At 39.6% G+C, this 26,734-nt stretch overlaps 1 protein-coding gene across 3 annotated transcripts in view; it reads left to right on the top strand.

Moving 5' to 3' along the window:
• Positions 1-26,362, top strand: part of LRFN2 (leucine rich repeat and fibronectin type III domain containing 2) — a 543,138-nt gene extending 516,776 nt beyond the window's left edge. For 2 of the 3 annotated variants that reach the window (XM_043964830.1, XM_043964828.1), the window contains one exon: positions 25,999-26,362. In XM_043964830.1, the coding sequence (XP_043820765.1) occupies positions 25,999-26,053 (55 nt within the window). In that variant the 3' untranslated portion in view covers positions 26,054-26,362. Of the gene's footprint in view, positions 1-24,888; positions 24,905-25,998 lie in introns of those variants that run through there. The other variant, XM_043964829.1, reaches the window with a different exon arrangement.
• The last annotated feature ends 372 nt before the right edge of the window (positions 26,363-26,734 follow it).

The raw sequence follows: 26,734 nt of genomic DNA, 5'->3' as shown, positions 1-26,734 counted from the left end.
GACATATTATGATTTAATCACCAAATCTGGCATATTATGAACAACTCTGAGCAGTACATTGATGGAGGACAAATGACAAGCTGGAAAGAATCCAGAGATGGATGATGTGGGTGGTGAGAGAACTAGAGACTGGACCATATGTTTATCAGCTGAAGGAACTACATATGATTAGTCTAGAAGGAAAAAATATATTGGAAGGCAGCTGTGATCACTGGTTTGAAATTTTCAAAGGGGGGGGCAGCTAGGTAGCACAGTGGATAGAGCATCGGCCCTGGAGTCAGGAGGACCTGAGTTCAAATCTGACCTCAGACACTTAACACTTACTAGCTGTGTGACCCTGGGCAAGTCACTTAACCCCAATTGCCTCAGCAAAAACAAACAAATAAAAAACAAAACAAAAAACTAAAAGAAATAGAAATTTTCAAGGTGCTGTTAAGGAATTTATTCTTTTTGGTCCATGGGCAGAACTAAGAACTATGGGGGGAAGTTATAGAGAGGTATATATTGACATGATATTAAGAAAAGCATTCTAGCAATTAGAGATGCCCCAAAGCAGAAAGGCCTGCCTCTGGATGTATAATAAGCACCCACACCTTGGGGGACTTTAGACAGAGGCTGGGGGAACTCTGGTCAGAGATGTCAGAACAGAAAAATGTCTCTTACAATAGTGGCTAGACAAGATGACATCTTCCAACTCTGAGATGTAATGATTTATCTAAACTTGAAACTTGTGAAAATTTCTTCCATCATCTTTGTTAAATTATTCCACCATCAGTGTTGTACAATAGAAAGAACATTAGGGCTGAGAGTCAATAAATCTAATTTCAGTTATCTCCCCTCAGCATTGAACCCTACAGTTGATACAAAGCCATGTAGTATCAGTTGTAGAGCCTGAACCAGTTCCTTCCCTATCCTAACAATAGATGGATGATAATAATACTTTTTTTCCAAACCTGTCACTTTATTAGCATATAAATCAATAAATAAGAATTTACTGGGGCAGCTAGGTGGTGAAGTGGATACAGCACTGGCTCTGGATTCAGGAGGACCTGAGTTCAAATCCAGCCTCAGACACTTGACACTAGCTGTGTGACCCTGGGCAAGTCACTTAATGCCAACCACCTCACCCCAAAACAAACAAACAAACAAAATAATCATTTACTAAGAGTCTTGGTAGAAGAGTAGAATGGCATTAAAAGGCATGTGGGACAGCCAATGCAAAATCACTTTTGGGGGGAAGGGAAGGGAAATGAAATGTAGTGTCTTGTTAGAAGACCACTTCGGTTGGACCAAAGAGGGTGTCAAGGGGGAGTAATGAATAATAAGGATGGAAAGGTAGGTTGGATGAATGTTGTGAAGGTCTTTAAATGCCAGCAAGAATAGTTTGTATTTGCCCAGAGAGGTAATGGGAAGTCATTGGAGTTTGAGTGTAGAGGGGACTGATGCAGTCTGACCTCTGTTTTGGGAAATCATTTTGGCATTTATGTGAAGGATGGTTTGGAATGGAGAGACAATTGAGGAAGGGATATATTAGGAAGCTACTGTAAAAGTCCAGTCAAGCGATGACGAGAGCCTGAACTACAGTGGTGGCCATTTGAGTAGAAAGAAGAGGATGGATGGATTGGGAACTTCTAGTGAGGAAGGTTTATTAATGTAGAGCTACAACTCTTCTGTGACTTAGTCTTAGACACTGGGGCACTGAGAGTTCACATGACTTGTCCAGGGTTAACTGCCATAGACTGGATGCTGTTATAACACGTGCCCTGAACTTTCAGTTGGCAGTTTAAGTTCCAACGGGTACTTGAACTGTGTCTATGAGGCAAGCCACTTTAAACCATCTGAGCCTCCATTTCCTCATTTGAAAAATGAGGATGATAATATGTGCATTTTGTTGTTGTTCAGTTGTTCCAGTCATGTCCAACTCTTCATGACTCCATTTGGGGTTTTCTTGGCAAGGATACTGGAGCGGTTTGCCATTTCTTTCTCCAACTCATTTTACTGATGAGGAAACTAAGGCAAACTGGGTTAAGTGACTTGCCCAGGGTCACACCGCTACTAAGTATCTGAGGCCAGATTTGAACTCATGAAGAGGAGTCTTCCAGATTCCAGACCCGTCACTCTAATCCTCTTTACACCATTTATTCATTTATTAAGTATATGTCATGGAATTCCTGAATCTGCTGGGTTATTAGTCAAAAACTTTTTAATTAATTGGCATAGTAACCTGAATTGAGATATATTTCTCTTTACTTTACCATCTGATGGTCTATCCACTAGGCCACCTTTCTGATCCTTTCCAGGCAGCACTCCTGATTGTCCAGATTTTCTCTCTCCTATGAACTGCTCTTAATATCTTCATCATCTTCTCCCTTTCATCCCCTCATTTTCAGCTACACTAGTATTATTTTATCTGTTAGGTTGTAAGAGCTTAGTGCAGCGTCTAGCACATAGTAAGTACTTAATAAGTACTTGTTGACTTGACTTGCTGCTACTGACTGTGTGACCTCGGGTAAATCATTTCTCCCTTTGTCTCAGGCGCCTGTCAGTAAAATAATAGGGTTGGACTAAATAGTCTTGAAGGTCCCTTCTGGCTCTGTCTGACATTCTAGCTCTAATTGCTTGTGTTCTTAAGTTTGGGACTCTAAGACCAGGGTCATGGGCTCCGGGGCAATTGTCTGCAGGTATTTGAATCATGTTCACAGCCTGTGCAGTTGGAAACACTTCCAAGAGGAGGAAATTTATTCTGACTCAAGCTTCTAGGTCCTTTGTTGTAAACCCAAGTCTGAGTAATACTGGACCTGTCACACAGGCCTCCCTCCACTCTTCTACATGAGGAAAAGGTCAGCTGTGGTGTCTTCTCAGTTCTAACCAAATTTACAGTGAGGGAGCAGCTAGAGGAAACTGGAAGAGTTGTTAAATTTGCTTGGTAGCAGCCAGAACACAGATTGGACTCAGATACACTTCCCTAGAAATCAGGAGAGAATTCTTCCTTATGTATTTTTTGCTATTTCACTCATGCACATACACACACACACACACACACACACACACACACAAGAAAAAACAGTGTGTGTGTGTGTGTGTGTGTGTGTGTGTGTGCCATGTGCACAGCATGTTTATGTATAAGTATTGGGCTAGACATTGCCCTTGCCCAGATAACATAACATGAAGGTTCCCATCTAAGAGATGCCAGGACCCTGAATTTCGGGGAAGTCTTTCTCCATTCCCCTAAGAAATAACCTCTTTCCATCCGCTGCATAGTGAAAATGGGCTGATCATTTAAAAGCTCTAGATAGGATCATTCTGTTCTCCTTCCAGCACTGTTGGGAAGGGGTGTGGGAGTGGGTGGGAGATAGGGAGCTATTCACCTACACCATGGAAACCATGAACTGAGCTTGGTGAGGGAAAGGACTAGCTGTTTCTTACCCCTTTGGGCCCTGCAGCCCTGAGAAACTGGCTTGAGGCTTTGCTTTGGTCTGTTTCATTTTTCCCTATTAATTCTTGATACAGGTGGTAGAGTGCCTGACATGAACCATGGGGCTGTTGGAGGGAGGATGCCAGGCTACAAGTTGTTTGCAGCCCAGCAGGGAAGGCCTAAGGTCACAGGGTGCCTGGGACTTGGAAGGTCACAGGTGGCTCTGGACTTGGAATTTACTAAATAGGAACTCAGTTAATCTGTAAATTTACTCCTCCCTCCTCCTCTCTAGAGATTGAGGTAATTCAATTTTATCTCCTCCATGTGTTGTGTGTTGGGGGAGGAGGAGAAGGGGCTGGGATTGATATTTGGTTGCTTGTTCTTGCTATACCTTTAAAGTAAATATTACTTCAGAAAAGAATCTGTTAATTTGTTATATGCAACTTCCATGCAAAGGACTCCTTAATGATAAATAAACACAATTGGTGGGGACTGTTAAAAAAAAAGACAAAGATTAGATATCCTCTTAAGTTTCTTAATGGTACGAGAGAATGCTGGGAGAGGGGTGAAATGTGGTATAGCTGGCCTGTGGCCAATCTGAGTCAGGAGAGAGAGAGAGAGAGAGAGAGAGAGAGAGAGAGAGAGAGAGAGAGAGAGAGAGAGAGAGAGAGAGAGAGAGAGAGAGAGAGAGAGAGAATGAGAATCAGACACACATATACAGACTATATACATAAAGATCTCCCCGAGGAACCATGTCTTCTCCATCAAACTAAGAACTCTCTGAGCACCAGAACTGTGCTTTCCCCTTGGGACCAAGAGTAGAGACTGTGCTTTGTCCATTAGATAGAAAGCTTCATAAGGAAAAAAAAAACCACTGTATTCTTTCCTCAGACTCAGGATTACCTGAGGGTAGGGACTAGGTTTCCCTCATCAGATTGGGAACTCTCTGAGGGCAAGGGACTGGATTTTCCCCATCAGACAGAGAATTTTGTGAAGGCAGGGATCCTACTTAAGGTCCCACCCTCAAGATTTGTCAAGATTCAATCCTCATTCTGCTTACTTGTCACTTGCTCTCTTAGTGTTTGCCCTGTTGTCTACTAAATGTTTGTATGAGAATTAATGAATTGTATTATGCTAACTGAGAACTTGCCTTCAGTGATTTAAGGGAGCATCTGTTTCTGGCAGAAATGGCCTGTTTACTAGGAAGAAACCACTGTTTTTCACTAAACCAGCAATCAAAAGCCTTGTGGGAATCCTCCCATCCGAGGCTGAACCAAGCATGTGGGTGAGAAAGCTGTGTGAAGCTGAGGGGCAGGGAAAGGGGACCTTGTCACTCCTCTGTTCTATTTCCTGGAGCTGCTTTTGCTATATGATAGCAGTAGTACCCAAGTGTCTAATGGGAGCATCAGAACACTTCCAGTCACCTAAGATCCCAAACTCAGAGTCAACAACCGGTACTCTTCTTGTTCAGACCTATTCGCTTCTCTTCATTTACAGGGCAAGTAGCCTACCTTAGTTCCTCATTGTTTTGCCTAAACTACTGACAGTTCTCGATTTATGTAAGTGGACTATTTTGCAGATCTCTACATAAAGTGATTTTTATGCAATGTCAATTTGTCTGTGTTATGGAAGGGAGAGAGAGAAGGGAAGCACCTCAACTGCCACATAGCCTAAGCCATGCCCAGAAGGAATCTTCAGCACTGTAAAAATGATAGTCATTCAGCCCCTGCTTGAAGACCCCTGCCACTTCCTGAGGGAGCCCTCTTTAAGAAACTTTGAATTGTTCATTTTTTCCCAACATAAAGCCTGTGGTTGATGCCATCTGAGGCCAAAGAGAAGAAGCCAAACCTTATTCTACACGACAATCCTTTTTTTTTAAAATTAATTAATTTATTTATTTATTTATTTTACATATAAGGTATTTTATTTTTTCCGTTACATGTAAAGATAGTTCTCAACTTTTGTTTATACAAGCTTTATAATTTCAGATTTTTCTCCCTCCCTTCCCTCCCTCCCCCCTCCCCTAGACAGCAGGTAATCTGATATAGGTTATATCTATATATCTATATATCTATATATCATATCCATATCCATATAGATAGATATATACATACATACATATATATATACATAATAACATTAATCCTATTTCTGCATTAATCCTGTTACAAGAGAAAAAATCAGAGCAGTGATGCAAAACCTCAAAATAGAAAAAAAAAAACCAACAGCACCCAAAACAAAAGAAATAGTATGGTTCAATCAGCATCTATACTCCACAGTTCTTTTTTTTTTTTCTTGGATTTGGAGATCCTCTTCTATCATGAGTTCCCTGGAACTCTTCTGTACCATTGCATTGGTGAGAAGAATATAGTCCATCACAGTAGGTCAACACTCAATGTTGATGATACTGTGTACAATGTTCTTCTGGTTCTGCTCATCTCACTCATCATCAGCTCACGTAAGACCCTCCAGGTTTCTCTGAACTCCTCCTGCTCATCATTTCTTACAGCACAATAGTATTCCATTGTATTCATATACCACAACTTGCATGAAAATCCTTTAAATGCCTGAGCATACTTATCATGTTGCCTGGACCCTGATACCTTCCCCTTCCCCCTTCACAATCCAGGTCTAGTCCAACTTTGTAGACTTATTGCACATGACTTGGCTTTAAATATACTATGTTCCAATCAAACTGACCTACCTGCTATTCTCTTTCCATGAAATTCCATCTCTTGTTTTTGCACCTTTAAATTGGAAGTACTCCATAATTTCAATCTCCCTTCTCATGTCTGCTTCAGAGTCCCTGCTTCCTTCAATGCTCAGCTATTTCCTCCTTCTGCACTTCCCAGTTGCTAGTGCCTTCCACTAGGCATTTATTCATATATATATTCATATATCTTTAATTTTCTGTATTTATGTTGCTATCTCCCAGCAGAATATTAACACATTTAGGGTAGGGACTACTTTTTTTTTCTCTTTTTGTCTTTGTATCCCTAATGTCTAGTACAATGACTGGAATATGGTAGGCAATTAATAGATATTTGTTAAATGAATGAATGCACAGGGGAGAGGGCCAGCAGAAAGCTTGAGGCTATGACCCAGAAAAGTTCCATAGTTCTTGATCAAATTTCATTCATGTTTGTGGAATAAATGTACAGAGGGGCAGAGAAAGAAAAATACCTCATCTCTTCTGATTTTGAGAGGAGGATTCCTGGAAGAAGAGACAGACTCTGTCCTCTACTAGAATCCCTCATCCCCTTGAGCTTTCCCTGGTTCCCACCTGTTAATCATCAGTGTAGCCTGCCTTTTGGATTACATCAACCTGCTAGTAAAACCCACACCATCTGCCTCTTCTGAGGACTATTGGGGAAAGTCATGAAACTGAGATAACTTGATCCATCAAAAATGTAGTTATTATGAATAACATTGTGAAGTATATAAAGAATCAGTATGGCAGTTCCCACTGCCACTTCCAGTCTCTCTCTATAATACTACCACTCAGTAACCTTTCATTATGGGATGTTCACCATATCCAAATTTATCTCCCAGTCCAGAACCTGGTGGCTAGTATATACATTGCCCTTCTCAGCTCAATTAGTTCAGTACCTGGGTCAGAGTCTTTGTCTTCATCCTTTCATACCCTCTGCCATCCAGCTACACTAACCTACTTGCTTTTCTGTACATATGATACTCCATATCCTGACTCTATACTGGCTCTTGTGACATATTAAAAGTCCAAGAGACATAGTTTCTGGGTAACTAACAATCATTGTGGCTAATAAATAATTGATAAAGAGGTCAGTGGAAGTCATGGGGACCAAAGACAAATCATGGAGGCCAGTCAATGCTTATATGCCCTTGGAAGGGTGGGTGTTCCCAATAGATAGAAATTAACTCTGATTGGTTAAGAATCAATGAGAGGGGCAGCTAGGTGGAGCAGTGGATAGAGCTCCGACCCTGGATTCAGGAGGACCTGAGTTCAAACCTGGCCTCAGACACTTGACACTTACTAGCTGTGTGACCCTGGGCAAATCACTTGACCCCAATTACCTCACAAAAAAAGAAAAAATCAATGAGAGTATTAATATTATGATGAGAGTTGGGCCCCTTCTAATAAGGGGCTGGATACATGATTCTGATCTTGTCATGGATGGACAAACAGACACTCATGTCAGGGCAGACCATTCCCATCTGGCAATCTATACAAAAGAATCTATCCTCCACCCAGGCAATGAACAACAAACAAAAGTGCAGTAAGAATTCCACTTAAATTAGATTCTCTTTGTAAGGTCTTCCACTTGGGTGGGACAACAAGCAGGTACCCAGAGGGTTTAGGCAATCTTATGGATCACCAATGTCCTTCTCAAGGACTGTGCTTTCAATAAGGAAATAGTAAGAGAAAAAACTGGATCTCCCCAATATTAATTGGTTATTAATAATCATTTTTCTCACTCTCCCTTGTGTCTGGAAGACTCTCTTTTCACCTCCACCTCTTATTTTTTTGGGGGGGGGGAGGAGCAGGTCTTTCGCAGGGTCACACAGCTAGTCAGTGTCAAGTGTTTGAGGCCAGATTTGAACTCAGGTCCTCCTGAATCCAGGGCTGGTGCCTTATCCACTCTGCCACCTAGCTGCCCCTCACCTCTTATTTTTGATGGCTTCCTTCAAGTTTAAATGCCATCGAATTCAGAAGACCTTTCCCAATCCTCCCTGCCCCTCTCCATCATACTTCAGTTACAAGTGCTTTCCCCTCTAATACTACTTTCTATTGGCTATGTGTGTGTGTGCATGTATATGTCTATGTGTATGAGTATATATGTGTATATGTATTATGCATGCATGAATATATGTGCATGTGTGTGTACATATATGTGTGTAGTAATAATGAAATAGGAGTTAGCATTTGTGGAGCACTTACTATGCACCAGGCATAAATGATTTAAAGTCATTATCACATTTGATCCTCACAGCAACCCTGAGAGGTAGATGTTATTATTACCCCAATTTTACGGATTAGGAAAATGAGGCAAAAGCTGAATTTTAACTCAGGTCGTTCTAACTCCAGGTTTGCTACTCTATCCATTGAGACACCTAGCTGCCTATATGTAGATATAATGACAATTCTTTTCATATTGTTTCCTCTACTAGACTGGAAGTTCCTTGAGGTCAAGGGACTGTTTTTGTCTTTCTTTGTATCCCCAGCACTTAGCACAATGCCTGACCAGATTTCTGGTGGTGAGGAAAATCAATGGCATAAGACCTCAAGCCCATCTGATGGAGAGGAAATGATACCCCTTAATAAGTTATTTATTCCTTGCCCAACTCCTCAAATCTTCTCTCCCTTTTTCTGAAACATCATCTCTCCAAGAAACCTTCCTTGACTAATGAGGAGTAGAGGGAATTTTCCTCTAATCTTCTTCAACTTCATCCCCTATATTGTTCAACAAACATATAATAAATGTCCACCATATGCAGAACCTCATGCTAATCTCTGTGTAAAGAATAAAGCTAAATTGGCCACTAACCCCTTCATCATCAAACTTACTCCACTACCGGATTACGGAAGATAAAATGCATGCAATCAAGTATAATAAAAATAGAATGTGAGAAGTGCTGAGTTCTATTGATCTCTCCCTATTCTCTCAATCCATCATCCCTGATCTGACCAGCCATTTCAATGGTACTTTTCTCTGGCCTGAAATTCTCCAATCTCTTGACCTTCATCTATTAACAAATTCAAATTCAACATTTATTATGCACAAAGCCCTGGAGACAAAAAGAAATAAGTCTTGCCATGAAGGAGCCTGCATTCTAATGAAGAATACGACCTGCCACCAGGGATGAGATATACTGTACTGGAAAGAATGCTGAATTCGGAAATAGAGGACTTGGGTTCAAATTCCTGCTCTGCCATGTATTAGGTATGTAACCCTAGATGAGTCAGTTCACTTATCTTGCCTCTGTTTCCTCATTTGTAAAAAGAGAGGGCTGGGCTACATAAAATCCTAAGATAATTAGTGAAGGGAGAAGTCATGAGAAACTAGGGGAATCAGAAAAGGTTTTGTGTAGAAAGCATCCTAACTGAGCCTGAATCAAACCTAAAAGTCAAAGAGTCTTAAGGTGAGGGGTGAGTACATTGGGAACAGCCAGCATAAAGCTTCAGAGTTGGAAGATAGAATGCTGAGTTAAAAGAATATCATGGGAAGGGGTGCAGGTGGGTGGCCCAGAGGTAAAGCACCAAACCTGGATTCAGGAGAACCTATGTTCAAATCCAGCCTCAGACACTTGACACTTACTAGCTGTGTGACCCTGGGCAAGTCACTTAACCCTCATTCCCCAGCAAAATAATTAATTAATTAAAATTTTTAAAAGAATATCATGAGGGGGCAGCTAGGTGGCACAGTGGATAAAGCACTGGCCCTGGATTCAGGAGTACATGAGTTCAAATTCGGCCTCAGACGCTTGACACTTACTAGCTGTGTGACCCTGGGCAAGTCACTTAACCCCCATTGCCCCACAAAAAAAAAAAAGAATATCATGGAGGCCCACTTGGCTGAAATGTAGCATGCATGTAAGTGAGTAATGTGAAATGAGTTTGGGAATGCAGATTGGGACCAGTGTGAAGGGATTTAAATCCTAAATTGAGGAGTTTGCATTTTATCCAGGAGGCAATAGGGAGCCACTAAAGCTTTATGAACAGAGGTGTGATATAGTCAGATTTGTGTTTCATGAAGACCTAGGCTAATACCTATTACTGGGTAATTTCCCTTACTTTTCTCCTTTGCATGGCACTGGAGAAAGTAATAAAGCCTCATTGGTTAGACACAGTACAAATTTATACTATTTTTTTTTTTTTGCGGGGCAATGAGGGGTAAGTGACTTGCCCAGGGTCACACAGATAGTAAGTGTCAAGTATCTGAGGTCACATTTGAACTCGGGTCCTCCTGAATTCAGGGCTGGTACTTTATCCACTGTGCCACCTAGCTGCCCCTATACTATCTCATTTTAAATGAGTCCTAATTGCTTCTCAGTCACCCTTCTATACACCTGTGGTTGACAGCAATATTCTCCACATCAACGTTTTCAAAACATTGTTCAGTCCTCCGGCCCCCAACTCCAGGAATTCTCCCACTCCCCAGAAGATATTTTCACAACCCACAGTTCCTCATCTTTTATTCTGAAAAAGATTAAGGTCATTTGACAAGTTACTTTATTTCTCATCTACCCCCCTCTTCAAAGCTTCTCTATGCTTCCACCCATTTCTGTTTCCTTCCAATTTCAGGGCATAGGGTGTCTTTCTTTTTTTCTAAGGCTATGTCCTCTGCTTATGTTGTTATTTGCATCCAATCTCCTCTCTCCTGCCTTCTAGTATGTTTCCTTTCTCTCTTTCTCTTCCATTTTTGCCTTCAGTATTTCCCTCTCTGTTACCTCTACTCTTTATCTTCTATTAGGTCTCTTTTATCATTAAAACTAACAAATTAAAAAAAAAACCTTATCAACCCAAGAAGAAGATATTTTATAGAGCTAAATAAAATAATAAAATTCTTTAGAGTAATAAAAGCAAAATAACATAGAAAAGGTATTTATAAATGCCATTTCCAAATCTCATATTAAATCATGAAGCAGAAATTATGAAACTTTTTTGATACTGTTTTTTAAAATAAACAAACTAGAGCAATGAAGGAGATTTGATGAAACTCAACTGAACTCAACAACTCAAAGTTTGATAACCTGTGACTGTATATTACTTGGGAAGGAGTCTTTATTAGATAAGAACTTTTGGGAAAACTAGAAATCAGTCTGGCAGTAATTAGTTTTTGACCAACATCTTATACCATATGCTAAGTCAAAATGGATATTCAAACAAAACATTAAAAGTCACATAGATTGAACCAAATCATCTTTTATAGCTATGGCTACAGGAGAAATTCTTAACTAAATGAGGGACAGAAATGATCATAAAAAATAAAATAGATTATTTTGATTATATGGAATTTAAAGGTTTTTGAGACAAGGCAATTAGGATAAAAAAAGGAAGCAGTCGATTACATAATAAAATTTGAGAATGAAACATCACTAATCAGTCAAATATCTAAAATGTATAGGCCACTGTGATCCTTAGATTACAGCAGAGGGTTGTTGGAAGTCCTGGAAGAGGCTACTTTCCAGACTTGAAAGACTCAAGGAATACCAAGCTCTAAGAGCTCCTTGAACTATGAGTGGAATGCCCTGATCTGGTATCACTTGACACAAGCAGAGCAGTTAAGGAAAATAGGTGAGTGGCATTGTTTTTATAGAGAGGGATGGGTTTGTGCCTAGACAAATTTGGTTGGTTACTCATCTCTAATGTCACAATCAGGATGGGGATATGATGGGGAGAAAGGCCTTTTCCAAGCTCCCTTTCTATCTCTCCCACTCTCCAGTATGGCATTAGTTCAAAATTTTCCAACATGGAAAATTCAAGATATAGATATTCCTGAAAAGAAGCAGAACCAGAAGAGGGAGCTGTTTAGAACAAAGGCTACATATCTATCACATCTATATGTCTTATGGATCTCAAAGGAACATAAAAATTATCACAGTGCCTTTTATTACCCTGAAAGGAGACAGTGGAAAATAATAATAAAAACTGACATTTATATGGCAAAGTGCTATAATAATAATAACTGACAAAATAATAACTCGCATGTATGTAGCATTTCTACAGCAAAGTGCTATAATAACTGACATTATAAGTGGTTTAATAATAAATGACATAATCATACCTGACATTTCCATAGCATTTTCAGTGTAGCAAAGTGTTATAATAATAACTGAAATAAGTGCTATAATAATGACATTATAAGTGCTATCTTAATAACTGACATTGGCAAAAGTTCTATAATAATAACTGATAATGACATGACATTTACATAGCAAAGTGCTTTATAAGTATTATTTCGCTTGATCCTCAGAATTAATTCTATGAAGTATTAACCCCATTTTACAGATGAAGAAACTAAAGCCAAAGGAGACTGAGAGATTTTTCCAGGGTCCTACAACCAGTAAGTGGCAAGGGCAGGGTTCAAACCCAAGCACCCTTTCCAATAAACCATGCTGCATCATCACATGATGTCTCCTGTCAAGGTAGATTGGAAATCAATTGCAAAGGGCTTTGAATATCAGTCTAGCAGGTATTTATCCAAATGCTTTATCTCTAGAGCAAGTCAAAGAATACTCAGTATAGCAGATTAAGGACTCTGAACCACTGTATACTTTGTATACCTCTTGGGATAGAAAGCACCCAAAGGATCTTGGTTGTGTAAAGGAAATGTTTTCCCTATCTGTTTGTTCAGTTGTACACACCTGTCCACCTATCATATATTTGTTTTTCATAACAGCGCTTAAAACCACTCCTCAATATTCCCATGTTGAAGTTTCCATGCCCACCAAAGGTGGCTTATGACACTAATCTGGTTTTTAGACGAGCTGATTGAAGGCATAGACAAATGACCATCACTTATTGAGCCACTAGTTTTTTCCACAGCCTTTTGGGAAAGTCAGAACATTTGCTACCTGTTGTCCTTCCAGCCTCCCATGGTGGGGAATGAATTCCCTTCATAGTAAGAAAAACTTGGCCAATAGGGACAGGTCTTTTCTTCTGCTCTCCTTTACAGGCAGAAGATTGGAGAAGAATATCATTATACAATACTAGACACAGTGAATATTCTATCGTGACATTTGCTGAAGAACACTTCCTTCCCTGCCCCATTATCAACTCTCTCCTTTCCTTTCCATTGTTGTCCTTTCCAAAACTGACCGTCGGCTTTTGGAGACTTTCTAAGGTGTCATCCTAACTTTCTTCCCCTGGAAATGTGTTATAGCATTCTGGAAAGAATACTGGATTTGGAGTCAGGGGATATGAGTTCAAATCCTAATTCTGCCACTAACTACTTGTGTGACCTCTATGAGGTATCAGTTTCCCCATCTATAAAATAAGGGAGTTAGGCAAGTTGACCACTGAGGTCCCTTCCAGGTATGAATTATCCCGCTTTGGAATCACCCTCACCCTCACCCTCACCCTCACCCTCACCCTCTCCACACTCTCCACCCTCATCTCTCCCCATCCCAGAAATGTATTCCTTTTCCTCACTGTAACATGCAACCCATAGGTTAAAGAAGATAGAGCCTCCAATAGAGACATCAAATGGGTCAGTCTTGGAATGATTATTCTGGCAAAGCAGAAGAAGGATAATGGGCAAATTAATCAATCAACAATCATGTGTTAAGAGCCATTGCACCAGAGAAGGGTTATGCATCAAAAATGGACAGAAAGATGCATAGAAAGGCACTTGAGAAAATGTCTAGGTGACCCTGAGCAATGTGAGCTAAGGTGGCATAGTCTAATGGACAGAACACTGGACTTGGGGTCAGGAAGATAAAGTCTTTCAGAAATTTTGTAGCTGTGTGAGCCTGGGTGAGTCACTTACTCTGTATGAGCCGTGACTTTCTCCTTAAAATTCAATAACAGCACCTACCCTGCAGGATTACTTTTTTTTCAAACCATAAGCATTTATTAAGTTTCTACTATGGTTTTTTGTTGTTGTTGTTTTTTCTGATAAAAGTATTTTATTTCTTTCTAGTTACATGTAAAGATAGTTCTCAAAATTTGTTTATAAAAGCTTTCCAATCTTAGATTTTTCTCCCTCCCACCTCCCCTAGACAGCAGGTAATCTGATAAAGGTTATATATATATATAAAACATTAAACTTATTTCTGCATTAGTCATGTTATAAGAGAAGAATCAGAGCAATGAGGAAAAACCTCAAAATAGAAAAACAATAGCACCCAAAACAAAAGAAATAGTATGCTTCAATAAGTATCTATATTCCACAGTTCTTTTTTTTTTCTGGATTTGGAGATCCCTTTCCATCATGAATCCCCTGGAACTCTCCTGTACAACTGCACTGGTGAGAAGAACCTAGTCCATCAGAGTAGATCAACACACAATGTTGATGATAATGTGTAAAATGTTCTGGTTCTGCTCATCTCACTCATCATCAGTTCATGCAAGTCCTTCCAGATTTCTCTGAACTCCTCCTACCCTGCAGGATTATTGTGAAGACCAAATGAGATAACGTCTAAAACGCTTTGCAAACCTTTTGTAGTTGTGATAAATGTGCTAACTCCTTAGAGACCCAGCTCCCATGCCACCTCTTCCATGAAGCCTGCCCGGTAATCCTGGCTAGAAAGAATGCCCTTTCTCCCTCTCCTCTGAATCTTTATAGCATTTTATTCATGTGCCTATATAACACTTATCAGTAAGTCAGGCAATGAGCATTTGATCCCTGTTAAATGTTGGGAATTCAAAGAAAAACCAAAACACAAGCCTTGCCCTCTGGGAGCTCATATTCTTTTTTTTTTTTTTTTTTTTTTTTTTGCGGGGCAATTGGGGTTAAGTGACTTGCCCAGGGTCACACAGCTAGTAAGTGTTAAGTGTCTGAGGCCGGATTTGAACTCAGGTACTCCTGAATCCAGGGCCGGTGCTTTAACCACTGCGCCATCTAGCTGCCCCTGGGAGCTCATATTCTAATGAGGCAGACAACATGTAAGTAACTAGATCCATGGAGTGTAAGGGGGAACTTCAGAGAGGAATAGCACCTCTGGTGGGAGGACTTGTTGAGCCCTTTTCAAGGCTGCTCATCCACCTTTAGTGTTTACCAGTCATCCAACTCTCACTTGTGGCTTCAAGAAGCGTTGGCACGGGGAGCAGCTGGGTGGCACAGTGGATAAAGCACCGGCCCTGGATTCAGGAGGACCTGAGTTCAAATCTGGCCTCAGACACTTGACACTAGCTGTGTGACCCTGGGAAAGTCACTTAACCCTCATTACCCCACCAAAGAAACAGAAACAGAAACAAACAAACACACAAAAAAGAAGCTTTGGCATGGGCAGTGGCTACACCCTAGTAAAATCCCCTCAGCAGACAGGCTAAACCAGGTTAAGTGTAACCAGCAGACCTCAATACCACCAGCAAGTTAGGAGAAAGATATGCTTGAGTTAGACAATGTCAAGACTTTTCCCAGAGGAATGGGCAGATGAAAACAATTTGTTATAATAGTCATGAAGGTGGCTGAATCGGGCACTGTGGTCAGACATCAAAAACACAAAGATCATCTACTGCATCTCAGGCCAAAGCCAGTCATCCTGACTTTTGTCTTGCCAGTGGACTCTAATGATTCTGGAAGAAAGAGTAAGGCTGATGACTTTATGTAGCTTTTGTCTTCACTTAAATCAAATTCCAGCATGAGTCAAGACATCACCGATGATGTTATTGTTCCTCTTTAAAAACAAAGGATGAGGGGCAGCTAGGTGGCACAGTGCACTGGCCCTGGAGTCAGGAGGACCTGAGTTCAAATCTGACCTCAGGCACTTAACACTTACTGGCTGTGTGACCCTGGGCAAGTCACTTAACTCCAATGCATCACAAAAAAAACCCAAACAAACAAACAAACAAAAAACAAAGGATGAATGACAACTAGGTACATACAAAATAGATATGGTGTAAATGGGAGGTATCTCAGAGAGAAAGATACTAGCAACTGAGGAAACTGGGAAAAGAGGCTTGCAGAAGATAAAATCTGAGATGAATCTTGAAGGAATTCTGGGAATCCAAGAGACAGAGGTGAGAAGAAAGATGACACATTCTATCTTACATCATGGGTAGCTGGTTCGTGGTTTATCTGCTAATTCCCCTTAGACCACAAACTCCTAACAAACAAGTGTTTGTGGACGGGAAAGAAGATAGGCTGAGTGACAGTGGAGACAGTGGAGAGAGCGCTGAATCTGGAGTCAGGAAAATTAGGGTTCAAATCCTATCTGAGAAACATTCGCATTTTATCTGACTGGGTAAATCATATAACCTCTTTGAGCTTCAATTTCCCCAACTGTAAAATGGCTACCTTGAAGGGTTTTCATAAAGACCAAAATGTTGTTATGTTTGACTCTTCATGATCCCATTTGGGATCTTCTTGGCAAAGATATTGGAGTGGTTAGTCATTTCTTTTTCCAGCTCATTTTACAGATGAGGAAACTGAGGCTAATGAGTTTTAAATAACTTTCTCAGGGTCACACAACTAGGAAATATCTGAGTACAAATTTAAACTCAGGTTTTCCTAACTCCAGGCCCAGCTCTATCCAAAGAGCAAAAGGAGACAATCCATATTAAACGTTTAGTAAATATCACAACAACATATGCTTTTCACTATTGTTGCTCTAGATTATAGTCCCATAGTTTTCAAGGAGCATGTGTGTATGTGTGTTTGTATGCATACACATAAATACATGTCCACCAGTTCATGCTTTGCAAATAGGCTCATATCTCTCTTTCTTTCCCCGATAGCGACAGTTTCCTGAGGCCCCAGGGGGAAATCATTTTAAACATAACGATTTCTTTTTACATATGTCTATTGACTTTTCTCCAAGTTCTATTGGCATTTTCTGATTCTTAACCAACAAATAGCCCAGTGACATACTTTCCAAGCAGGCAATGATAAGCATATTTATCACTGCACATGGCACCTGAACAGGGACTCAGGGTAATTCTGCATTCTGGGCTAAATCCAGGCTCTGTTAGTCACATGCTGGTCTGCTCACATGAAGAGAATTTGGTTTATTTCCTTCTCCTCCTCTTCAACTTTACTATATATTTTCCTCTTCTATATATTCTTCTCTCTTCCTCTCTTCCTTCCTTCCTTCCTTCCTTCCTTCCTTCCTTCCTTCCTTCCTTCCTTCCTTCCTTCCTTCCTTCCTTCCTTCCTTCCTTCCTTTCTTCCTTTCTTTCTTTTTTGCTGCAGGGCAATGAGGGTTAAGTGACTTACCCAGGGTCACATAGCTAGTAATTCTCAAGTGTCTGAGATCGGATTTGAACTCAGGTCCTCCTGAATCCAAGGCCAGTGCTTTATCCACTGCACCACCTAGCTGCCCCATTATTCTTATTTCTAACACACAGGACTCCATCTCTTATCTCCATGCCTTTCACTGGCTGTCCCTTGTGTCCAGAAAGCTCTCCCTCCTCACCTCCATCTCTTAGCTTCCTTTCAAGCTGAGCTAGATCTAGCACCTTATTCTCTATAAGTACTTTTCTGATCCCTGAAAGTGCCTTCCTCCCAAAATTACTTTGTATTTATTTTCCATGTATTTTATATTTTCTTATGTGTATACATTGTCCCCTCTGATACAATATAAACTCCTTAAAGGGAGGGATTGTCTCATTTTTTATATGTCTGCCCCCAACACGTAGAACAGTGCTGGTATATGGAATCATATATACACATATCCTTTGCTAGACATCTCCACCTGAAGTATCCCACTGATGCCTCAAATTCACTAAATACAAAAACTGAATTTATCATTTTCTACACAAAACCTTCGGTGTCATCCAACATTCTTATTTCTCATCATAGTATCACTATTAGTCGTGAAAATTGAGAGACATCTTTGAGTCTTACCTTTCTCTCTCCACCATCAGTTGTTGAATCTTATGGATTTTACTTTCAGAATATCTTTCATGAGAGAGGGAGCATGATATAATAGAAGGCTGGCCTTGCAGTCAGGAAGACCTTGGTCAAAGTCCTACCTCTTATACATACAAGTTGTATGTCTCTGGCCAAGTCACAAACTCTCAGAACCCCAGGCGACTAAGACTATAAGTAAAAAGAAATAATAATAATTGCTGATCTGAGGGTAGTTAGGTGGTACAGTGGCGTAACGATTGGAATAACGCCACCTGCTGGAGGCTTACTGTAGAAGAGTTCCGCCCATGAAGTGAAGGTCTTTGAGGGCAAGACCAGGAGTCTTTTCTTTGGCGTGAGGAAGTGACGCGGGCGAGTGGGAGGAGGAAGGAAGAGACTGGCGCTCAGTCTCGCTCTCTTGCCTTTGGACTCTGGTGGAGAGCGGAGCTAGAAATGTGCTCTCCCTTTAATAGATAGGAATCTAGGCCTTTCTTCTCTCTTTATCAAATTCTTATTCTCTTTAATAGATGCTTAAAAGTCTAACTCTTGCTAAAGCTTATAATTTATTGGCGACCACTCACTAGATATTTTAGACAGTTTAGCTAGCATTTTAGCCCTTAACAGTGGATAAAGGACTGGCCCTGGATTCAGGAGGACCTGAGTTCAAATCTGGCCTCAGACACTTGACACTTACTAGCTGTGTGACTCTGGGCAAGTCACTTAACCCTCATTGCCCCACAAAAAATAAAATAAAATAAAATAATTGCTGATCTGCATCAGAGAAAGACAGCTTTACACCAAAAGTTCTCCATGCTGATGCAATCCCAGGCATGCATCCCCCTTCAAAAAAAAAAAAAAGAAAAGAAAAGGAAAAGAAAATCTGTCTCACAACTATGCCCTTATTACTACTCACTCAGACCATTTTAATAGCTTCCAAATTGATGTTGCTATTTTTGCCATTTCATATAGCTGCCAAAGTACTTTTCTTATATACATATCATCCTCTTGCCCAGAGAGTTTCTGTGGTTCCCTATTGATACTAGGATAAAACAGAAAAGGTTTTAGCTTGGCATTTTAAAAGTACACTATAGTCTGTCTCTAACCTACTTTTACTGCCTTATTTTTATTTTTATTTTTATTTTATTTTTTGGTGCAGGCAATAAGAGTTAAGTGACTTGCTCAGGGTCAAATAGCTAGTGTCAAGTGTTTGAGGCCAGATTTGAAGTCAGGTCCTCCTGAATCCAGGGCCGTTGTATTATCCACTGCATCACCTAGTGCCCCTTTACTGCCTTATTTTACAGAACTTCTCTCGGTGTTGTTTAAACTCTGGATTATATCCTGTTCTCAGATCTTCTTCTTCCCCTTCTCCACATTTAAACATTCAACTCCCTACAACTGGGACAGAGTTCCCTGGCTTTCCAGCCTCTATATCTTGGCCATTGATACCTTCCTTCTTCCATTTCTTTCCTAACCCTCTTCCCCACAAATGTAAGAGAACCTTCCTACTTCAAATTTCTAGGTCACTCACTTTGACAATGGTCAAAGCATTTAATTTCTAATTTGTACCATAGTATTTTGTGTAGTAGTTCTATGGCATTGTGTTTGGTCTTATTTGGTAGTTAGAAACAACCACTCATCCCTACTCATGTGTACCAGCCAACATCACAGATAGGACTCTCTCATACACTCTCAGAAAGCTGGTTACCTCTTCCCTTAGCTCTTTCCTTTTTTGGAAGGTTCACAGTGACTTACCCAAAGTCATACAGCTAAAAGTGAGGCAAGATTCAAACTCAGTCCTCCTGAATCCAAGTCCCACTCATGCACTATCCACTGTGCCACTTAATTGCCTCTTTTAAGTCACCTTTGATCTTGCTGAAAAAGCCCTATAGTTTTCCATGCCTCAGTGCATTCAATATGTCATCCATAAATAAGAACATTTAAAGAATATCGCTATTCTTGGGGAAGTTTTTTCATTTGGTCTTTGTGTAAGACACTGAATATGAAATTGGTAAAGATACTACTCATCTTCAGAATGATGGGTGGATGGATGAAGAAGCTACCAAATGGTGAGAACAGAAAAGGGTGTCAGTAGCTGTGAATGGAAATGCAGCAGGAGCAGCAGATGAAGCCCAATTCCCAAGTTCTTCCAGTTTGACTAGATCCTGACCATGCAGGAAGCCCAGAGGAGGAAAATGGCTGGAGGGATTTTTTTGTTCATTTCTACATTGCGAACTGAAATGGGTACTTTTGCTAACACCGATTCTGGGGACATTTTCTTGATCCCCATGGGAGTGTCTGAATCTAATTACCTGTACTATATCTGTAAATTCCAAAATTTTTTTTTGGGGGGCGGGTTTGAGATCACTCCAACAATCATACCTAGGTCTTGGAGGAGCCATGAACATGGAGCCTAAATAGGAATTGCTTTAATACATTTTTTATTTTGTTCCATTAGATTCTCTAAGATAACATGAAGATTGATTCATAAGAAACTTTAAAGTTATCTTCCACCTGAGTTCAAATCCAGCCTCAGACACTTTACACTTACTAGCTGTGTGACCCTGGGCAAGTCACTTAACCTTCATTGCCCAGCAAAAAACAAAAACAAATAAAGTTATCTTCTATCCTCCTGTATTTCCTCCCATTCTACTGTATTTTAGCCAATGAATCATCTTTTATTAAGTACCTAGTATCTACTAGACACTGCACTAAGCACTGGGGATACAAAAAGAGGCAAAAGACAGACTTTGTTCTTAAGGAGCTCAGAGTCTAATGGAGGAAAAAACATGCAAACAGCTATGTACAAACAAGCTTTATAAAGGATAAATTGGAAATAATCAATAGAATGGAGATATGAGCCTGAAGATGAATCAAGAAAGGTTTCCTGTAGAGCAACAATGTCAAACTCAAATAAGACTAAATTCACTAAACCATAATAAGGATCCCTGTGGCCTGCATATTGACTTAGAAAACCAGATATTAATATTCTCTATGTTGTATTGTATTTTTATTTATTTTGTTAAATATTGCCCAATTACATTTGAATATGGTTCAGACTGCATTTGGGAGTATTATGTCCTGCATGTGGTCCACTGGCTGCCCATTTCACATGACTGTGGAAGAAGATGGATTTTAATTGAGACCTGGAAACCAGGGAACCTAGAAGGTAGAAATGAGGAGGGAGGGAATTCCAAGCACAGGGAAAAGCAAAGAAAATGCCCAGAGTCAGGAGAGGGAATGGCAAGGAGGTCAAGGTCACTGGATCACAGAGTTATATGAGGAGGAATAAGAAAAGAAGGCTGGAAAGGTAGGAAGGAGCCAGGCTGGGAAGGGTTTTGAATACCAAACCAACCAACAACTGTGAATTTTATTCTGGAAATGATAAAGAGGCACTGGAGTTTGTTGAATTGGGGGTGAGTTTTGACACCATCAGATTTGCTTTAGAAAGATCATTTTGACAAATGATTAGAAGATGGACTAGATTGAGGATACACTTGAGGTAAGGAATCCAATCAGCTGGGTATTGCTGGGTCCAGGCATAAGGTGGCGAAGGGCCTACTCAGGGCTACTGGTAGTATTAGAGGAGAGAAGGGGGTGAACACAAGATAGGTTTTCAATCAAACCTAAATCTTCCAAACTATTTTCTTATATGCTATTCCCACTTCCTCATATAGCATGTTGGTTGGTCGCTAACGTGCTAGAGTCTAATGTAGTGGTGGTAACGTCCTTGATGGGGAGTATCAATCATTACAGAAAGGCTGAAAATTTTCATTTATCAATATTCTTGTGATGATGTGAAAGCTTTCCCTCCCCGCCACCCCCAACCTTGCTGCTTTTGTCTGTTTTATGAGGAAATACTGTTCTTAGTCTGTCCTCCTTCTTCACCATGTTTTACAAATGCCTTTGTGTTCTAAACCATCGGCTTTAGAAGAAGTGTTTCTCTGGCAAGGAAATTGGTTGTTTACCAGCTGAGGCAGTTACAGGGCTCTTTTGGTCTCTGCATTCTGTGACTTTTTCAATCAGTTCTTGAAAAAAAAAAAGGATTGGTGTTAGAATTAATGGCTTTACCTTGACCCTTTCTCCCCTTCCTTCTTTTCCTAATGAACCATTTGTTTAAACAGGTAAGGTTAGAGTCATTGCTATTACGTGCAATGCCTATATTTGTCCTTTTTCTCAATGTGGCTTTGATATTCATCCTTGCTCCAACGAGTTAATGATATGTTTCCCCAAAGGTAGCAGATTCTGCTTTGATTCCCACAACCATATTGGTAACCAGTTCTTTCTATGCTGAGAGGCAGCATGGGGTAATGGATAAAGAGCTGGCTTACTGAATAAGGAATTTGGCAAGCATTTATTAAGTACTTGCTTTGTTTCATACATTGCTGGAAATGCAAATATAAGAAAAAAGACAGTCCTTGCCCTCAAGGAGCTTATACTTTAATGTAGGATAGACAACATATAAAAAGGGAGCTGAAAAGAAGGGGGAGGTAAGGTTGGAGGAATACATGAGGGCTCATGATTGAAAAAGTCAAGAGAGTCAAAGAAAGATGCCAGACAGGATAAAGAAGACATGGCCACCTTGGACTCTTTCTTTTAATTGGAAATTCTGAGAGGAAACATATAATCAAAGGAAGAGGCTACAGGGGTAAATTGTGCTTCCAGGGTGAGAAAGCCAGGGTGGAGTCAACTTCAAGAGTAGAGAAACTTCACACCTATCAGATTGGCTAATATGACAGAAAAGGAAAATGATAAATATTGGAGGAAATGTGGGAAAATTAGAATAGTAATGTATTATTTTTTTTCGGGGCATTGAGGGTTAAGTGACTTGCCCAGAGTCACACAGTTAGTAAGTGTCAAATGTCTGAGGCCGGATTTGAACTCAGGTACTCCTAAATCCAGGGCCAGTGCTTTATCCACTGTGCCACCCAGCTGCCCCCACATTAATGTATTATTGATGGAGTTGTGAACTGATCCAGCCATTCCAGAGAACAATTTGGAAATATGTCCAAGGCAATCAAACTGTTCATATCCTTTGATTCAGTAATACCACCACGAGGTCCCCCAAAGAGATCATAAAAAAGGGTAAAGGACCTATATGTGCAGAAATATTTATAGCAGTTTTTTTTCCTATGGTGGCAAGAAGTTAGAAATTGAGGGGATGCACATCAATTGGTGGATGGCTGAAGAAGTTGTGGTATATGAATGTAATGGAATACTGTTGTGCTATAAGAAATGATGAGTAAGCAGATTTCAGAAAAACCTGGAAAGACTTACATAAACTGATATATAGTGAAGTGAGCAGAACCAGGAGAATGTTGTACACAGTGACAGCAATATTGTTTGATGAAGAATTGTGAATGACTTAACTATTCTCAGCAATACAGTGATTCAAGACAATCCCAAAGGACTAATGATGAAGCATATTATCCACCTCCAAAGAAAGAACTGATACTGATTGAACACAGACTGAAACATGCTATTTTTCACTTTCTTTCATTTTTTCCTTTTGAGTTTTCTTTTACAAAATGACTAATATGATAATGTTTTACATAATTGTACATGTATATTTTGAATCTGATTGCTTACAACCTCAGGGAGGGGGAGGGAAGGAGGGGTAAAATTTAGAACTCAAAACATTAAATAAAAATGTTTATTTGAAAAAAAGAAAAATGTCTTTACATTTAATTGGAAAATATAAAATACTATTTACATTTTAACAAAAACAAAGTAAGAAAACTGCTGAGAAAGTCATGAGAGGAACCTGAAAAGAATGACTCTTTCTTCCTTAAAGAGGAAGAATAAAGACCTGGGTTCAAGTTCTATCTCTTAACACATACTGGCTGAGTTCTAAATAAGTCACTTAATCTCTATGTACCTAGGAAACCCTATAAGACTATGAATTATAGAACCATCACCAGTGTGCATTGGTAGAAAAAGATTCTTCACCAAGTTTTCCCTACATCAATCAGTCAGCAAGCATTTAAATGCCAACCATGTGTCAGCCATGGTGCAAAATACTTGGGATCCAAAAATAAAAACAAAACAAAACAAAACAAGTCAAGACAAAACAAACAAATGGTTCCCATCTTCAAGGAGTTCACAATCTAATGTGAGGAGGGAAGTATGTGGAGAGAACATGAAACAACTATATATAAACAAGATATATGCAGGGCCAATTGGAGGTGATCTTCAAGGAAAGGAGTAGAATTAAGGATGATTTAACACTCCTTGCAGAAAGTACAACATTAGCTGAGATTTGAAAGGAGCCAGAGAATCCTGGATCCAGAAGTAGGATGAAAAGCATTCCAGGAATAAGGAACAGCCAGTGAAATTCTCAGTCAGGAGGTAGAGTGCTTTGTTCAAGAAACAGCAAGGAGGCTAATGTTGCTGGATCATAGAATATGCATAGGAGAGTAAAATTATTGTAAAGGTAGGAATAGTTAGGTTCTAGAGGGCTTTAACAGTCCCAAAGAGGATATTATATTTGATCCTGAAGGTAATAGGGTAACCACTTTAGATTATTGAGTGGGATATGACAGTGATACGGCTAGATTTGAACTTTAAGAAGATCATTGTGATGGTTGAGTGCAGGATGGACTGGAGTGGGGAGAAAAACCAGAAGGCTATTTCAATAGTCCAAGTGCAGACCGATGAGTTCCTGTGCCTAGGTGGTTGTAGTGTCAAAGGAAAGAAGTAAGTGTATTTGAGAAATGTTACAAAGGTAGAATCAGCAGGAACAGATTGGATTTGAGAGGGAATGGGAAGAGAATTGAATGAAATTACAGATCCAGGCCAAAAAAAAAGCCAAAACATAAAATCTATTTCATTTGTATAATGTTGGATATTCAGCATGTCCAGCTCCTTCTGCCTAATTTTAATGTATATGTATATGTACATATATTTATGTGTTCATATTTTGCATATATGTATGTGAGGCTTCTGTGTAATATAAAATTTTTGCTTTTTTTGTTTTTGCCTTAGTCCTATATATTTTTCCAACCTGTACTCACCTTCACACCGAAAGCCCCAAGGAAGACAGGAAGGAAATGAAGATATGTACACAAATATCAAGGGGTATATATATATATATGTGTGTGTGTGTGTGTGTGTGTATTTGTGTATGTGTGTATACACACACATGCATACACACATTTGTTGTTCTGTCATTTCAGTAGTGTCCTGATCTTTATGACCCCATTTGGGGTTTTCTTGGCAAAGATACTGGAGTGGTTTGCCATTTCCTTCTCTAGCTCAATTTATAGATGAGGAAACTGAAGCAAATAGGGTTGAGTGACTTGTCCAGGATCACACAGCTAATCAGTGTCTGAGGAAGATGAATCTTACTAACTCCAGGTCCCGCACTCTATCCAGTGTACCACCCAATTGCCCATATACATGCAGGTGTATTGTCACGTTCTTCGAATACTGCACTTTATCTTTCCAGCAGATATTGGCAATAACTTGCACTTATCTTGAGGGTTGTCTTTTACTACTAATTAGGAGCACGGCAAAGCAAAATGACAAGTTGACCCATGAAATAATGTTTTTTTGTTATTGGGTAAACAATGAAACCATCTCCACCAAATCCATTATTTGATAGTGCAAGAAAAACGTTTAAGCCATCCTTTCATTTATAGAGAGAATATCAATTTGGATCTGAGTTGATTCCTACCATAATTATATTGGCTCAACTCAATGAGTATGATATATAGAGAACGTGGTTCTAAGTCTTCAGGACACAAAGAGAAAAATAGAATAATTTCTGTCCTCAAGTAATTTACAGTCATTGAATCAGAAGGGAACTTGGAAGGGAACCTAGTCTAACTTCCTCATTTTTGAAGAAACCAGGGCCTCAAAAAGTTATTTGCTCAAAGTAATATAATTAGTAAAGGACAGGGGCAGGGTTTAAACTCAGGTCTTCTGACTCCAGAATAAGAATACTTTCCACTGTACCCTCACTATCATTCAAAAATGAGATATTAATTCGTCATTGGGCAATGATTTCACATTTGTCATGACAATATTTAAATGATCATTTGTAGATTATTTGAAACCATTATGATTCTTAGTGCTTTTTTCTTACCATTTCAGCACTATCACTGCTGAAAGAAGAGGGCACACAGAACTGAGAGTCACTGCTGATTAGAGAAATGCAAATTTGAACTACACTGAGGGATACCTCACACCGGTCCATTTGGCTAGTATGGCAAGTGGGGAGGATGATAAATGTTGGAGAAGATGTGGGAAAATTGGAACACTAATGCTGGTAGAGTTGTGAACTGATCCAATAATTCTGGAGAGCAATTTGGAATCATTCCCAAACGGCTATAAAACTGGGCATGCCCTTTGACCCTGCAATATTACTACTAGGTCTATATCTAAAAGACATCATAAAAAAGACAAAGCTGCTCTTTTTGTGGTGGCAAAACTTGGAAATTGAGGAGATGCAAATCAACTGGGAAATGGCTAAACAAGTTGTAGTCTATGTATGTAATGGAATACTGTTGTGCTGTAAGAAATACCTAGAAAGAAACTTGAAAAACCTAGAAAGACTTACATGAATTAATGTTGAGTTAAAGGAGCAAAACCAAGAGAGCATTGTACACAGTATCAACCACATTCGGTGATAATTAACTGTGATAGACTTGGTAATACAGTGATCCAAGACAATGCCAGAAGACTCTTGATGGAAAATACTCTCCATATCCAGAAAAAGAACTATGAAGTTTGAATGCAGTTTGAAGCATTCTATTTTCACTTTTCTTGCTATTGTTTTGTTGTGTTTTTTTCTTCTTGTATATTTTTTCTTTTTGTTCTGATTCTTCTC

This window comes from Dromiciops gliroides, chromosome 4 (genome assembly GCF_019393635.1).
Source record: "Dromiciops gliroides isolate mDroGli1 chromosome 4, mDroGli1.pri, whole genome shotgun sequence".
NCBI lineage: Eukaryota > Metazoa > Chordata > Mammalia > Microbiotheria > Microbiotheriidae > Dromiciops > Dromiciops gliroides.
Note: the sequence above shows the minus strand (reverse complement) of the source record. Positions and strands in the feature narration are given on the sequence as shown.